Here is a 17927-nt window from a genome sequence, read left to right on the forward strand (position 1 = left end):
ACATTTTCAATCCCATATAGTTTTTTTTTTTTTTATTAACGCGGGGGAAATCTGCATGACGGACGCCCCGTAACTCGGGGGCGTTGTCGGGGGCAGTGTAAACCCCATATGGTTCGCGGAACGCTAAAGGGTTGACAACCCGATCAGCACGATAGGTCGACAAAACAGGAACATTGCTCTAAACATCGATCATAGAAAGCTAATTTCGAAGTAAGTAATGAAAATATGTAAACAATTACATAACTTTAGCGTTAGATCAGCGAATAAAAAATATTCCATACATGACTTCGAAATTGTATTTTTTGTTTGATTAATTTTCTACAAAATATTTTTTAGTCTGCTGAAGTTAAAAAAATCAACAAAAATCAATACTTCAACTTTGAAGTACTGTCATTTTTTAAAAATGGTTAACTTTTTTTATCCTATGCTATCTAATAATAGCTAAACACATCCTGATTAGGTATTTTCCTTGTTTATTTATTTCGGATGTGTAAAACAATTAAAATCATGGGTTTGCAAAAAACTCACTATACTGTGGTCTGTAAAATTATAAACTATCACATCGTTACTGATATTGAAACGAAAATTTAATAAAATATCGTATTCGTATATTCCTATTTCCTATTATGTCAAACATTGAAATGTACAAATATGATTGTTTTGTTATGTTAGGTTATGTCAGGTTATGTCTTGTTATGTTTATACAAATGTACAACCCTGTAGATAAAAATGAAACTACAGTCGTATATTTCTATTTTCTATTATTTTCTTAATACAGAAATACACAAATAAGTTCTTTTAAGCTCTTGTTCAAATATCATTAAGAATGTAAAAGTTACTTTGAGTCTCTACAATTGTTCACGGCACATAGTTACATAGTTCCCTTACAGGAAAATACAAATGAACGCCATTTACACTACAACACCCCTTGCCGTACTTTAACGAGTCAGACTCGTGACGGAGATTTCTAGTAATAATCTATTAGGTATGAATATTCATCCGTTCCTTTAACTGGGAATAAAATTTTATTCCCTCGTTACCAATATTTAAACGTTCAAGTAGATATAAGCACACGATAAATATAAAATTTCCTTTTTCATCTAAGAATTTAGTGCGATCGAAGAAATTCTAATCGTACAACTTCTAAAGAAAATGGCACGGCAAGGGGTTAAAGTCCGAATGATCCATAATGATTTGAATGGAGCCAGAGTCGGCAGGATCCTTTTAGAAGCGGATTGCCACACGTTTATTTTCGTACAGGAGGTGCCGGTGAAGCATGCAGGATTACGCTAGCTGGGTATCCGGGGTGGCAGGGGCTGGACAATGGTCCTGGTTTAATTAAGACTCAATTGGCTAATTAGCCGGCTCGAAAAGCGAGCGGCTTTGCGGCACGGCGTCAGCTGCCAGGAGCAGCAGAGGAGATGGTCCGGTGGTGGTCCCACGCGGTGAAGTAACCAACTTTCTCCGCTCTGGAAGAGGCGCGCGTTCCTCTCATACGCGCGCCAAGAAGCGCCGCGCCGCGCGCCGGCCCCGAAATCGCATATACATACTCTGCCGGCCTAGAACAATGGGAAATAAAGCGCGGGCTTTCCTCACGCTTCGCGTCCTGAACTATGTGAACTGGAGTAAACCAAAGAGCCGGGTGCCGGGGAGAGAGAGAGACGGTGAGCTGTTTTATCCGGCTGGGGATCCACGAGGAGGATCCTCCTTCCAGCATGATCACGGGGGCCTGTTCACGGCGAATCCGTGCTCGACAGGAAATGAATCTTTGTAGGCGTAGCCGGTCTCTCTATATAAGCTAGTCGGGAACCGGCGAAACGTCACCATAATATTCAGCATTTCGTATCAACAGTGCTCTCTCGGGTCTCTCTCGGTTCGCTCTAGTATGGACAGGATAGTGCGACAGGTAAACGGATAAGCGTAAACGATAGTGACGAGAGGATCGATGCTTGGACACGTTCGGTGACCGCTTCTGCTTCGAGCCTGTGCCGGTTGGTGGTTCGCGAGCTAGTGACGTCGCAGCTCCTGGCCATTCAATTAGGATCTTATTATTTCGTAGCATTTCCTTCCAATTACTGAATTTTGCCAATTCTCCCTGATCTTTTTGTTACGTCGTGGTGATCGGTGGTGTGTAGGCTACGGATTTTCTGTGAAATTTGAGATTGTAGGATCGACGGATGATTTTTATGAACATTGCTGTATTTTTTTATTCATGTATTTGCTAAAGTTAATGGAAAGAGCCGCAAGCTTTTGGTTCAATTTTTCAATTTTCATCTTGCACGATGATCTATCTAGTGGTGTGTAAACGAGTGAGGGATTTACGATGTAGACTGTGAATCTTTATGTGAATTGAACCCTTGTTGCAAGAACTTACCTTTTCCTTAATAATTTGCTTAATAATCCTTAATGCCGTCTTTGATTTGTTGTAGATTTTTTTAACTGTTTTGTTCTTCGTCTGCTCATTTTTACAAATAATTATATTGACTGACATAGAACTGAATCGATGGTAATTATTATAGTAGTGGTACAGTTAAGAAAGATGAAATGTTATCGTTTGATCCTAATTCAATGGTCAGGTATGTATGTTACTTAATATATATTTTACATAAGAGTTATTATGCTTTGGGTGTGGAGTGATTTCATTTAGCTGATAAAGAGAGGATTTAATTCTTCTAACTTTTGCTATCAGTTGTGTCTACTCAGTGACTCATAAATTTTTATTATTATTACTGTTATTGTTGGTTTTATTATTACTATTTTTATTACTACTATTATTACCATTATTACTTGCACGAAGTAAATGCAACTAATCACGGCTTCATTGTTCATATGCTATTAGTTTATAAGATAATGATATAACTGTTTTCATCCTAACTACAATGACTCAATCTGTAAAGTTTTGTTCTACTGTAAATGTATAGGCTCTATATAATTCTACTAATAAAAAAACTAGAGCCGTATTAATAGTTCATGAAATCATTATACACAGCTGTAATAAAATGACGAGCACCTAAACGAGCAATAATTTACCGAGGTATTAACGTTTAATCTATTCTTAATTTGTTAATTATTTTCCATTATTGAAATCGCAGGATACGAGGAAATATTTCCACCGTGATTTCTCTAACGTAACGATACATCTTCTCTCGGCTGCTAATGATTCCCTTCAGGGTAAAGTGCATTATAATCTTACTGAGTTTGTACTTACACCGATTATCAACCTAGCTTCACTTTCACATGGTTATTCGCGTTCCGACGTTTTTGCGTTCCTCCAACGGGCGGGAAAAAATGCCGGATGCCAAAGGTCGAACTGCGAAATTCGATTTAACCACGTTTCTGTAATTAGCTACGAACTAATGCGCGCCGCTAATGCGTCATTAAACAGAATCGACCGCCACGAAACGTTATATTACCTATCAAGCTGTGTAATCAGCTAATTGATCCTCCCTCGGAATAGAAAACTCGTTTGGCGCTCAGAGCCATCAGAAAAAAGTCCTTAAAATTCGTTAGAGCTATCAGAATCTGTCAATGAAAATGATCGATTTTGTTATGTTACTGTTACACATTATGATCGATATTCGCGAGATCAAGTTAATATTTTGCAATATTGTAATCTCGTGTGTCTCGAGAAGTTACGATCATTTAATTAGGTTACTTTTCTTCGATGATTTGTTTTATTTCTGGGTTGTGCAACAAAGATGGCGGTTCTCTCCATTGCTCCTAGAAATGAAGAAACAGAATCGACCACATTTCTTTGGCCAAGTGCACCACTGCACTTTGCAGTTGCTGCACTTGCAGTCTGAAGTGGAAGAGCAAGATGCAATGTCTCCGGAGCGTTCTCTAAGGTCTCTTCCACCATTTGCCTAACCACAACCGTTGTAAATCTCCTTTAGAAGTCCTCAGCGTTCTGGACTGCCCCAGAACTGGTAAAACAGTCGGAGAAAATTACCACATACCCTCAGCGAATGCACTTTACATGGAAAACGCATTCTTCGAATCGTTAGAATTTTTTAATGGAATTCAATTTTTGCATTGAATTGGATATTTAATTTTGATATTTCAATCACTTCGAATTGTTAATTCTAATTCTATTAATTCGTTTTTAATTCTAATTCTATTAATTAATCTTTTCACTTGGACTAAATTATATGAAAAGTGTTAATTTCATTTATATGAAGTTTCAAAATTCGATTACATTAATTTGTAGTTAATTTGCTATTGCTACGTGCATTGGGCATTCTGAAAGATGTTGTTTCATTTACGTTGATCAACATTCTATTTTTCCAATTAAAGCGACGACATTTCAATGATGTTTGTCCAAAAGTCATTATTGTAATAAGATTATTTTTAAGGATAAGAGACAAACAAATGATTTTATAATAATTATTGTAATAATTATTTGTGAAAGCAGTTCGGCCGACGAAAAAATAAATAAACTACTCGTTGATGTATTTATCTCAACGTCATTATGCACCGCGGTTAACAAAGTTATTTCTTAGAAAAGGACGATTTCCAATAAGAAGAAAAATAGACAAACGAGTCTCTAATGCATCTTTCTTAATGTTCTTGTGCATTGCAGTTGACAAGAAATAAAATCATGTAGTAAAATGGTCGCTTTAAATTTACAAAATTTTGCACATTATTTACAACAATAAACATTATCGAACTGAATTGCCTTTTTAAGTGAAGGAAATTTATATATTCGAGAAGAAACATTTTTTTTACATTTTCTTTTTAAATAGACATTCTGTCGTATTCGACTCTGATGTAGTGAGCAAACAGAATATAATCGTCGCAGTAGTGAAATCGATGGAAAATCGTCGTATCTCCAGTGAACTTGTAGAAAATCGTCTAGAAAACGTGTCGCTTCCTAATTATCTCTCTGTCCTTCTTGTTTTTCTCTCGGGTGTACGTTCAACTGGCGTTTCCAGGTGCACCGCGATGATGCACGGTTCATTTGTCGGCGCAGCGTGCACAGTAAGCCGTTGCATTTCATTATGTAAGTGCACTTGGTCCTGTGTAATCATCTCCGTTAATGCAGTACAAGGGACGCGCGGTTTACACGGGAATATAAATAACAACATAAGCATTTCGCAAGCCGCGGACCGTAGACCGTAGATCGCCTGTGTACGTGCAACCATTCTAACATCATCGTGTTAAATGACATAATGCACACGCTTCGGTATTCGCGTGTTACGAAAATTACTACGTATTTGAACGGGTGCAAGCCTGGTCTGTGTGCCTCCGTGCCCACTTTCAACGTTCCTCGCGGGATATTTCTTCATCTCGCGCCGCCATTTTCGATCACGCGTTCGTCCCCCCTCCTCCAGCGTCATCAAATATTCATATTAAACTACAAACATTACACAAAGTTGTTACACGTGTCTTCTGTTTCTAGAATTTTACATCGTTCAATTTTCAGCTTTGAATCTCGACATTTGTTTATTGAACATTGCCATTTTGGATGTCTGTTCGGTCCGATTCATCTCAAGATATTTTTGTAACCAACCACGAAGTTTTATACCATTCGATCTTGAATTTTTAATCAATCTTGGGATTTATTTATTGCTCGATGTTATCCCTCATTCAATTGTCAAATGTTTCAAATATTGAAAACATTTAATACACAATTTGTCGACATATTTTCTGCTTATGGAATTCCATGTCATTCAATTCTTAAATTTTATCAAGTTAAAGGTTATTCTTTAATCCAAATATTCATGATAAATTTCAAGAAATCGTGTACGAAATTGTTAAGCATGGTTTCTGTTTCTAGAACTTTACATTATTTAGTTTATTCATCATTAACTCACCTACGGATTTTCTCGTTCCTCGCCGCCATTTTGGTCACAAAGTTGAGTTCTTCAATTTCCAAAATCAATAATAAATTTTGAAGATCTCACGCAAGTTTCTTATACTATATTTAATTGTTCCATAAACTATGGATATTTATGTTTTAATCGTTATTACTTTTAGAGAAATTTTGATTACATACTGGCCACTTTCATAGCCGAAAATCTAATCTCTAATTTCCGTAAGAATATACTGGTATGAACGTTTGATATTCCAGCAGCCTCAGCCGGCTACCGCCGCGTTGCATACGGAACGCATAACATATCTGGGCTAATTGTCTTTCAATTAGTAACTAATAACGCCGGCAGCGCATTTCGAATGCACGCGAGTTAATTATGCTCTCATAATTAGCGGCCTAAAAAGGCAGTTCCGTACCAAGGTATGCTTTGTCGTGGTGATAAACAATAGTACCCTTTTCTGCATAAATCACTGTCAAACTCTCGATCTTCCATTTTCAATCATGCTTTCTTGTAATCTATGCATCTCTGCTTTCTATACAAATAATTTTGCATTGCTTGCATATCCTTGTTGAAAGATTCCTCTTCCTCCATTCGCGTAAGAGCAGTCTCTCACATCCTGATAGACAGACGGAAGCTATCTTTGATTTCTCGTTTGATAAAATTTCCAACTTTAGGGTTACGCGGCTATTATACCGCTTGCGTAATAATTATTTCGAGAATTCCAATGAGTTAGTTGTTTGTTTCAACATTTGTTGTCTTACTATCTTAGCGCGTACATTGTATTAAATATTTAACTAGTTACTTTACTAATTACTTAATTCTTTGCTACTTATTGTATGTACGAATATCAAGAATCTTTATTGAATTTTACACAGCGGAAACAACGTTAACCACTCCGACGAAAATTCATTTATGTTAATCGTAGAAACAACAAGAGACATTTATACTTATCTTTGAAAAGTGTGAAACAATCGTAGAATCTCTCTGTTTGAGTAATTAACAGCGGCAATGTCTGTTTCAGCGATGCAACAGGAAGATCGTTGAGCAAGATAACGACAATTACTCGAGTTAAATATTAAAGCGTATCTCATATCAATGCACGAACATATTTGCACCTTCCATTTATTCTCATAATCTATTTTTATTCACTTGAATTTCGTGTGCACAAAATTAAGTAATCAGCTAATACCGATATATCAAGCATTGTATTTAATCGAGACCTGGTTTTAGGAAAGCGATCTACATTCTGAAATATCTACCATTGTGCAATTCAATTAAATGCAACACAAAAGAATGATTTATTCATGGACGAAAGCCTGTCTCCATTTTAGTTCGTCTTCTGTTCTCTATTATTTGGGTGTTTTTCACTGTGCATCAACAAAATTAATCAGATCCTTCATTAATTTTTTAATCTAAATGTACATACTCGAATGCAGTGAAACTTTTGTATAAAATTAATATTAAATATTAAACATTGAATATGAAGCATGGAAAGTGAAACATGAAATATTACATACTAGATATTAAATACCAAATATTAATTATCAGCTGTTCTATATTAAATAGTAAATGTTAAATGCTATATATCAAATATTAAATATCAGTTGTAAAATATGAAATATTAAATATCAGTTGTTAAATATGAAATATTAAATATTAGTTATTATATATTAAATATTAGACATTAAGTGTTAGATATTAGGTGTGAAATATTAAATCTTTTATATGAATAATAAATATCAAACTTTTAATTCATGCAGGCCATTCAGGGGAATTTATGGACAAGTTAATTTCTTGTGTGTCACATTATTGTGCTAATGATTTATTCATGAATGAAAGTTCTTTTTATCTGCGTTTTTATCTACATGGCAAACAATGCGTGAAAGCAAGACGCTTCCTCTACCTGCACGCTCTTGACAAATTTGTTCTCAATAGGAAGTTACAGTTTATAAAATTATGCAATGCCTCTTCTTGCTTCGATATCTATGAATTAGTAATTTAATATTGTTATAATAATAATAGTAATAATAATAACTTTTTTTTTTCTTGGGGGCAGGGAAGCTGAAATTTATATATATATAATAATAACAATAATAAAAATAATAGTAATAATAATAATAATAATAACAATCTTGGGTCACTCTTTTATATTAAAAAGACATTTTTAAGATTTGCAAATACGATTTCTCATAAACCATATGATTCACTTCAAAAGCAGGCATTTTCAGCAGATATACAATTTGTAAATTTTCAGCAATTATCAAAATCAAACCTAAAACTGTATTTGCAAAATTTTAGTTTTCTCAACCAAAAATTCGATTAAATTCTATTCAAGTCGAAATTATCTATTCAATATGTATTTATTTATTAGATAGATTTTTATTAGATCGATTTCTGTTCAATTTCAAGAATTAAAATGGCCATAACAAAGAAGCCCTTTTTTAATAATTCCATGACAAAATCGTTGTAAGTACGGAGAGAACCATTATCGATTTATGAACAAATTTCCACAGGTGCTTTAAAGGTTGACAGATAGATCGGCAAAGTCTTGTAAAATCGACACTCGCGGAAGGTGGGCGATTTAATGAAAATCATTTGTTCTCTGCGTCTTTTTTCGTGATTTTTTTCGCCGTCTGCTCAGCGTTGTGTCGGTTTTAAACGGTTCCCGGTTATGCAACAACGAACACACGTTCTCACGACGCTGGAAAACACTAATTTCTCGGGTACGCAACGTGAACGAGCTGATCATCTCGCTTTCGAGCGACGCATCAGCCTCACGCCTGGGAATCTATCTGTTACACGTTTGCTATAGTATCCTGCGGTGTTCTGGCGCAACAATAAAACAGATTTCGGCAACAACTTCTCGGTGGATTGCGGGGATGCGTCTAAGACTAATCGCTGAACGATACTTCTTGCTCAGATTGCGAACACCGATACAAATGATCGTTTTTACAACGAAATTCTTAAGAACCTAAGCAAGCTAAAATCAAACCTGCTGTAACTTTCGATTGATTCAATATCTTTACTCAACATAAATCCTGAATATCCTCGAAATATACCCTAACAGGTTTAAAAAAATTTCGAATACCCACATCGAAAGGATGCTTCTCAAAAAATTGTCAAAGATCGATTGCTTTCCTCACGGTTTATTTCGATGTTCGGCCATTTAGGTGTAGTCTCGATTGTTTATAACAAATATAGCGTTGACTTTTCGTTCGTGTAGAAATTTTTTTAAGTTCTCGAGATTCGTTTGAAGGTATAGAAAAAGGTTGCAAAAAGTGTCGTCAGGAAAAAATGTTAATCATTTTTAGAAGATTTGTTAGTTTGCTGGAAATTATTCAATCCTTGATTTGTCGTTATAGAAGTGGGAAATTCTAAAGTTATTTGGCATGATTAAATTAGATCACTAATAATAATTGTATGTATGGAATTTATGCTTGCAGTTATCACTCGCTGTGATAGTGAGCATAAGCATTGCCCACTGCGAGCCTCCGTTAAGCAACCAATATGGCGTCCCAGGGAATTATGCTGGCAACAACAACAACAACAACAACAACAATATTAACAACAACATCAACACCAATCATGGTTCCACGAATGGTGGAAACGGTGGCTTCGACGGTCATGGTAATCATCATTATGATAATGGAAATGACAATGATTACGACCAAGTAAGTCATCTTTTATTTGAGAAAATATAATGTTAAATATCTTGTAAAATATTGTTCATTATCTTTTTAAATAACAGATTCTTCACAATTCGAACAAATTAGTATTTTAAATAGGATATACGGTTTCAGCAAATAAAATATTTTATTTTGTTAATCCATAGACGAAACATCGAATAAATATCTTATTTCGATAATGTAAAACATGAAACGAAATAGTTCATTTTGATAATCTAAAAGTGAAATATGTAAATAGATTAAATAAAATTGAATTATTTTGGTAATATAAAACGAATGAAGTACTTTATTAATCAGTTAACGCAGAGATACATTCTATTACGAACAATAGATGTGTTTGAAAAACAACTATAAATTTCATTTTCAAATGTTATGATTTGTTACGTTATCACATTTTATGTAATGCATTTACTTGCATGTAGTAAATTGCATCTTTGCTTTGGTTAATTAACAAAGTACTTCGTTCGTCTTAAATTACTAAAATAGTTCAGTTTTATTTAATAATAACAAAATAAATAAATAAAATATTTCGAGCTACAGGCACAAATCCAATGTTATTCAAATAAAACACAACGAATTGCAACGGAGTTACAACGAATAAAATATTTCATTTTAAAAGTACATTCTTCCGAACAAATTAAATATTTTATTCTCGAAAATACACGCACGATCTAAAAGTAAATACTTATTTATTAATCGCCATTTGAAATACTGTTTTACCCGGCTCTGTCTAATACTCAGCTATTTAGTTACCCCAATTTACACAAGGTAAACAAAGGTACAATGTAAAGCTGAGTTCAAACGTCAATGGAGGCATAACGGTAAGAAAATAAACAAATTGCACTATCGTAAGACTATCCAATGAAGGTGTGAAGTGATCTAGTTGTAATAGATCGTAAGATTCTCGATCCGTTCAACCTTTCTTTGATTTCCACATCCGTTTGCTCTCGGAGTGTTCCGTAGAGAATTCAAGGGTTGCGAGAGATCACTGCATCTGGGTTAAAGCCGATTCTATAGGTAACATTGAACTTTGTCGAGCCAGCCACAATGTTATGCAAACCTCCGGCCTGTTATCTTCGCATCGGTACGATGTTTCAGCAATTTAAGTGTACCTTACCGAACTTGGATAACGATCCGAACTGTATCGTTGTATTTTATATCAACATTATTTGTAAATCGATATGAAGATTATGATCTACATCGTTGCGTTCGCTCTAAATAAAAAGAGCCAACTGGTGGATGTAATAATACGACTGAAATAATTTAAAAAAATATTACAATTTTCTGAAATTGTTGAAGTTATGCTGAAGAATGTGTCAACACCGTACAAAATGCTACAATGTGTGAGGAATTTTATTAGAATTCAGGGTAGAGTTTATGTTAAATGTTTATCGTTATACTCGTTTAAATGTTTAATGAAAATTATTGGAAGCATTATTCATTAACTAAAATTCATCAGAATACTATGCTCAAGTTGGATTTAAATACAACTTTTGCATTTTAATTGAAAAGAATTAATGCGACAATGTTGCCTGTCAAACGGCTACCGTAAAAATTAGTGTTAACATTGAACAATTTCAGAAGTGTATATCAAATTAAATAGTATGTCGTTTATTACCAGTAGCAACAACAAAAGGTGATACAAAAATTAGTATACTAAAGTATATTAGTATATTAAAAAAAAGTATACTGTTGATACCAAAATATCGTCTCACCAAATTGCTAAAATATACTCTGCAGCGTTGTCGGGCCCTGCAATTGACGGCAATGCTCGCTCGTTTGGCAATTGGTAACGACTCAGGGCGTTTCATAATTGATCATCGTCCTAACCGGGGCAGAAGAGTAAAAGAAACTTTCCTGGGACGAGCCGTGGCGTCTTTTAAACGGTAACATTTCAAGGAAATTAACTGCTCGTTCTGCGCCGTTATTATGCGATTTTATGTGGCTCGAGGGGGTGGAGGCACTTAGGCGGATTGCGAAAAACAACAATAACCGCTCCTACAAGCGGCGGGACTGGTGTTGAAACGTGAAAACGCGCGGCTACAAAGTTGCAACGATGACGATGGGAAGCTGAGAAGCGCGTCCACTCTCCTTTTGCGCGTCGGCCCAGTCGAGATCATTCTTTGGTTGGAGATAATGCGATTTTGCTAACGACGTATTCAAGTATTCACACTACACGTTTGATAAATGACAAATTGTTTATTGCCGGTGGCACTTACTTAATCACTTGTGGAAAATAAACGTAAAGGAACTGTATGCCACCTAAAATAATAAAAAACGATTAGTATGAAATTTAAACAATAAATATGTAGTGTGAAGATCACTGTGAAACAGATGCAAAAATGTAAAAAATGTTCGTTCTTTGTTTCTCTAAAAAAAATTCCGAAATGCGATCTGAATTACAATAACTTTCAAATACGTTTCGAACATTATGAAATTTTATAGTTTCTATACTGATTAATAACAGTTAGTATGACGTACTCAAAATATTTCTATAGTGTCAATATCACCGAAAAACATATGTAAAAATATAGGAATATGTACATTTACTATATTCTTCAAAAACAATTGGAAAAGATGCTCCAAAGTAGAACAGTTCTCCAAGTGACTAATATGAAATTTTACGTTTCCTACAATAATCGATAAGCATTAATATGAAAATCCAATAATGTCTTTTTTTACTAGAAAATTCTTTCAAAATCAGGGATCAAATTTGAAAAAAGTTCACTAAATTCCGGAAAAAAAGTTCACGAAGATGTTCTAAACCTGAACAGCTGTCCAATAAATTTTTAGTGTAACGAAATGCCTTGGCTGTTACAATAACCAATAATGATTACTACATTTTACAGATGTTTTTCCAATCTCCGATAAACCATGTATAAAACTTTCAAAACAGTCGGTCCGCTGCATTCTCTAAAACGAAGATATTCAAATAAATCGAAAGAGAATGAATTTTTTCGAAAAACTCGAAACACGATTTTTCGCGGAGATCCGATTCTGTTGAAAACGGGTAGCGGAAGTGTCGTTGATCCTGTGCTACACATTAATCTCGTCACAGCGTCGCGGGCCGCGAGCCGTGAAATGGCGTAAGAATATTAATAGGGTGAACCGCATGATGCGACCGCAAGCGTAATCTACGGGCGAATCGTTACTGCCGATTAGCTAATCGTCCTGGGAATCTAAACGGTCCGATTATGCGCGCTCGCATAACCCGCTGGACGTGTCCCGGGGCTGCGGGCGCGAGCCAGATTAAATCGCCATCTTGAAACGCGTATGCTCCACTTCTTCGTTTTCATCGCGGAAGAAAGCGAGGCCACGTAATGCGACGCATCTCATCGCGTACACCAGAAGCAAAGATTTTTCTCTGAACGGGCTTGTAAATCCTGTGGCTGAATGATGATGATTTCGCGGATGATCGATGATCCTCGTCGCCGAGTGTGCGTCTCTTAAAACCGGTGATGCAACCACACGCAATTAACAGTTTTCGGCTGCGCCAATTAGCTACCGCGAAAATGGGTCAACAGTTCACAATTAATCGTGATGTTTCTGTCATTGAATGCGGAGAAATTCGTTTCGCTTTGTTAACTAGAGATATTTATGTTTATTTTAAATTATAGTTCTCTTCAATTTAAATAAATTAAGTAAATGAACATGGGAGTTTTGTTGCTACCAAATTTTTGTTGAAATACTGCAACATTGTTTCTTAAACAGAAAAAAAAGAGTAACTAATTTAGTAGTAATTGTACAATAATTCACAAAAGAAAATAAAGAGGATACTTTATTTTATTAAGTCGTACGCAGTACATTTTTCACTTCTTGCTCGCAAAATCACACGTAATCGCCGGTGACAGATGAAATTTCAAATCATTTTTCTTTTTACTCACTCGGTACGTTGTTGTACTATAGTTTACGTCAAATAACACAACGAGAGAACAATATTGTTCGATGAAACACGAGTCGAATGGAAGTTGAACGAAGGTAGGAGGTGTTATCCCTTTGCACTCGAGTGGTGACTCTAAGGCACCACTAAAATTATTCTATTTCATTCTAAAATAATTTTTACAACAATAAGGTTTAGATTAAAAAAATTGTCAAGTAGCAAAACTGTTGGTTGGAGTCACAAGAATAAATTTTGTATGCATACAAATTTATTTTGTTAAATAGAATGGAAATACCACGAACCAGAAAAATTATTTCAGTTAAAATGGCTCCGAGTGCAAATGGTTAATACCAGTTTGGTTGTTGCACGACCTTGTTGCAGCCGATGTCCTACGAGTTTGGCTACGCGGTGAAGGACCAGGCGACCGGAAACGATTTTGGCAGACGGGAGAGCAGTGACGGTGAAACTGTACGGGGCGAGTACAGAGTACAACTACCCGATGGTAGAACGCAAATAGTCACTTATACCGCCGATTGGAGGACGGGTTTCCACGCGGATGTCAGGTACGAGGGTACAGCGAGCTACCCTGACCAATACAACACGCAGAATAATGGTTACAACAACAACAACAACAACAATCAAGGAGGGCCCGGGTTTGGCTATCAGGGCAACAATATTGGCGGTGGGTGTTTTTATTGTTGGAGTTGAATTCAGTTAGTTGTTTCACTATTTTTTACCGGGTAGAGTTAGCGTATATATTATTATTATTATATTACTTTTTAACTGAGTAGAGTTAACTTGCATATTAGTACCATATTATTTTTTATCCAGGTACAATTAGCTTGCATATTATTATTACATCATTTTTTACACCATCGATTTATCTTGTAATATTGTATTAATGTTGTGCTGTGCTTTTTTTTAACAAAATGTGTTCATTTTGCAAGATTACTATTATATTTGCGACGTCGATTTAGTTTGGAATGCGAGTCTACAGATTTTACAATCATCAATGACCAGCATGCAATTCGGAAAATATGTTTATAATGTGAAAGGCTTCCAAGATTATAAAATTATCTATGTCAATATTATTTAATATTTTATTCGATTATTGTTACGCTATGTACGTTACTGAATTTAGTTTAAAAGATTACTGTATTCTAGTTATAGAAATATCATCGTCCAATTATTTTTACTAACAGTAAGAGTATTTAACTTGCAATATTATTATACAATTTTTCATCCGATGTAGTTATTGTTTAATATTAAATTTAATTTAATATTAATATTATATTGTATTGTAAAAGACGAAAAATTGTAAGTCATCTAAACGAACATGTGCCATTTTTATCAAAATGTATTCAGTTTAAAAGACTGTTATTTTATTATTACGGCACACAATGGATTTAGATTAGATAATTAAGGTATATTATTTCCTACAAAGTGAATCCATCATAATCAGTCATCTACACATTATTCTTTAAGAAATTAACTTACAGAGTTACAGAATTAGCTTACAAAATCATTATTGTATTATATTTTACGATATAGATATATCATATTATTGTATTGTGTTCATAAATTAATTCATAAAAAATAGAGTCAGCTTAAAATATTATAATTATAAAAATGTTTCAACAATTATTTTATTCAATTGTTGTTAGTTTAAATAGAAGACAGTTATACCGTATATTTATATGGTGGATATGGTGTATAAAATTACAGTAATTCGTTAGTTAATTGTTATAACGTTTGATGACGTTTATTATCAGAGAGTTACCATTTTAATTTGTTTTGTTATTGAAGGAAACAATGGAGGGTACAATTACCAGACCCCTAACCCCAACTACAACAATGGCGGGAATTACAATAACGGAAACAACTACAACAATGGCAACAATTATCAATTCGGTTCTAACGCCCTGGACAACAGCTACAATAATTTTGGTTCTCGTAACGGTTACAATTCTAGAGCTCCATCGCCCACATATGGGCCGGCCTTCCATTGACTATAGTACATTTTGAATTGATTAGGTCCTAAGCATTAGGAGGGGAGGCGTTTTGTAATATTTGCTCCTTTTATAATAAAAATATTTTATACTTTCTTATTGCCATCTTTGATTCCCTTATTCGTGTACAAATTAGACAAGTTTGAACAATATTACTTTTAACCTTCCGGGTTAAAGTATAGTATATTTTGTAATATTCGTTCCTTTTGTAATAAAAATATTTTATACGTCTTTATTGACGTTTTTGATTTCTTTATTGGTATACAAAGTAGACAACTTTGGACAATATTATTTTATATCTTTTTGTTCAACGTTTAGTCTAGTGCATTGTTCAAAATATAATACATCATATATTGTAACATTGTTCAAAATATAATACATTATATATTATTGTTCAAAATATAATAAACTACATTATTATATCAATAATGCTACAGTACATTATTATACAAAATATAGTACCCTAAATTATTAAACAAGGTATACTGAACTACATTATGGTACACAGTATAGTGCACCATGCCTCTGTACAAAACAGTACATATTGCTGAGCACGGTAATAACTATACTTTGTGAAAGTAGTGCCTCATTTTAATTTATGTAACAATGTTCCGTGGTATTGAATGAGAATAGATTTCAATTTGAAACTGATGCAACTCCTTATATTTGCCTATAGGCCTCTACAAACTCTTGTATATTACCTAACTTGCTAAACTATTATACGTAGTAACAATCAATCTCTTCCACTAACCATGTAGATCTAAGGCTACTTTGAAATTGGGCATGAGGTGATCAATCTACAAACAAAATAATCAAGTAATCTAATTCCTAAAGAAATGCAACTGCATATTTGTACAGAAACTTTTTTCAATTATCCCTGCCAAGAGTACACATGTTACCTAACTATCAATTTTACCTGTTATTTATAAAATTATTCTACTAATAAAGTAGCTCCAAACTGACAATTTTGAATAATATCATTTTTTAAAATCTTTGTTAAAGCATAGTATACTATATTGCTTCAAATAAAATACATTATATTTTATTGTTCAAACGTAATACATTAAATTATTGTTCAAAATATAATGAACTACATTATTACATTAAGTGTGCTACCGTAAATTGTAGTACAAAGTATAGTACTCTAAATTATTGAACAAAATATACTGCACTATATTATTGTACATTTTGAGAGTCAGATTCTAAGACGAATAAAAGGAAAATAACATTTGCAACTTTGTGTCTGTGTTACGATCGTTTCACGCAGCGTTTTCATCCTGCATCCAGAACGTTGGTGTTCCTCTCATCATCAGTCGCGTTCCAGTGTAACCGCTGACGTGTTTCATATCGAACTATGACCAAGATGCACATATTATAGTGCATACGTTCGGTCGAACACATTACCGGTTACAACACAGTTCTACGAAACCTTTTTCGCAACCTTATACCATCCGTGCTCACCCTCGCAATGAAACGCGTACGGTTACGCGCGGATCCGGGTGCCATTATTGTTACAGAATCACTGTTTCATTATTACGTCTTCATAATCCGACTATAAAACGTCCAAGCATTACGCTCTGCTTGTTACAACTCGAGAGATCCAATGGCGAATCGTTTCTGAATCATTTCTCATTTATTACAACTTAAAACCTGGAAAATAAACATTTTATTTAGCTACGTCAAACTTAACATTTGAAAATAAATGTTCGTGGAATTATTTTTCAGTTAACGTAACTTAAAATTTGAAAAACATACTTACAAATTAAATTTTGCATAAACTAAATTTATAACATAACGTGGTAACGCGATTTTCATCTTCTTTACTCCAAATAGACTTTCTTTCAATAACAACGAATATCGGTTCAGTTGAAAATAAATATGTTATTTATTTATGTTAGTTAGTTATATATAATTAATTCATAGATGTTTGTCTTCAAGAAATTCAGATTTTTCGGATCAATAAACTATAGTATGGAATTTTTCAGACTGTCTCCATTTACATACTGTTTAGCCCATAAAAACTACGTATACGTCGTACAAAACAATTGCGAAATTAAATGAAGTATAATATAAAATTTTATAAAATATAGATCTTTCGCCAAGCGACTTTCACTATTTTAAACATTCAGGACAGTTTTTACGGGCTAAATAGTATATAGTATCCATACAGGCTAAATAGTATATAGTATTTATATGCACCAACCTAATAAAATGCACTTTATCGCATAAGATAGAAATACTGTAAGCCAGAAGATTTATTTCAAATTTCCAGTGGAACTGACTTCGAGCGCAAAGGGTTAATAGTCTCTAACGTCCGAGAGGTAGTGGGGAAGTTACGAAAATGCGATAAAATGCAAGCGCGTGATTATGGTTGTAACTAGTCTCAATTTGGAATCATACAAGGCAGAGCTGTTCAACATGCTTCGCGGTGGGTAATGGAACAGCCACGCGCCGAGGGCGAACCTACTGGCAACGTCTTATCGGAGAGCTGACGTCAGAGAAGAAAAACTCAAGTGTTTACGTTTTTCATGCTAGTGTT

At 34.4% G+C, this 17927-nt stretch overlaps 1 protein-coding gene across 1 annotated transcript; it reads left to right on the forward strand.

Moving 5' to 3' along the window:
* The first annotated feature begins 1885 nt into the window (after positions 1 to 1885).
* LOC144472876 (uncharacterized) lies at positions 1886 to 15388 on the forward strand. Its single transcript, XM_078186290.1, has 4 exons — positions 1886 to 1906; positions 9257 to 9484; positions 13761 to 14061; positions 15186 to 15388. Exons 1-4 carry the CDS (start codon positions 1886 to 1888, stop codon positions 15386 to 15388), a joined length of 753 nt encoding a protein of 250 aa, XP_078042416.1.
* Positions 15389 to 17927: the final 2539 nt, after the last annotated feature.

Source organism: Augochlora pura, chromosome 7 (genome assembly GCF_028453695.1).
Source record: "Augochlora pura isolate Apur16 chromosome 7, APUR_v2.2.1, whole genome shotgun sequence".
NCBI classification, from domain to species: Eukaryota; Metazoa; Arthropoda; class Insecta; order Hymenoptera; family Halictidae; genus Augochlora; species Augochlora pura.

Excerpts from the sequence above, each read along its gene's own strand:
- LOC144472876 (XM_078186290.1), top strand. The coding sequence starts at position 1,886 with ATGGACAGGATAGTGCGACAG. Across the intron at positions 1,907-9,256 it reads TGGACAGGATAGTGCGACAG|TTATCACTCGCTGTGATAGT; the intron begins GTAAACGGATAA and ends TTATGCTTGCAG. Across the intron at positions 9,485-13,760 it reads ATGACAATGATTACGACCAA|CCGATGTCCTACGAGTTTGG; the intron begins GTAAGTCATCTT and ends ACCTTGTTGCAG.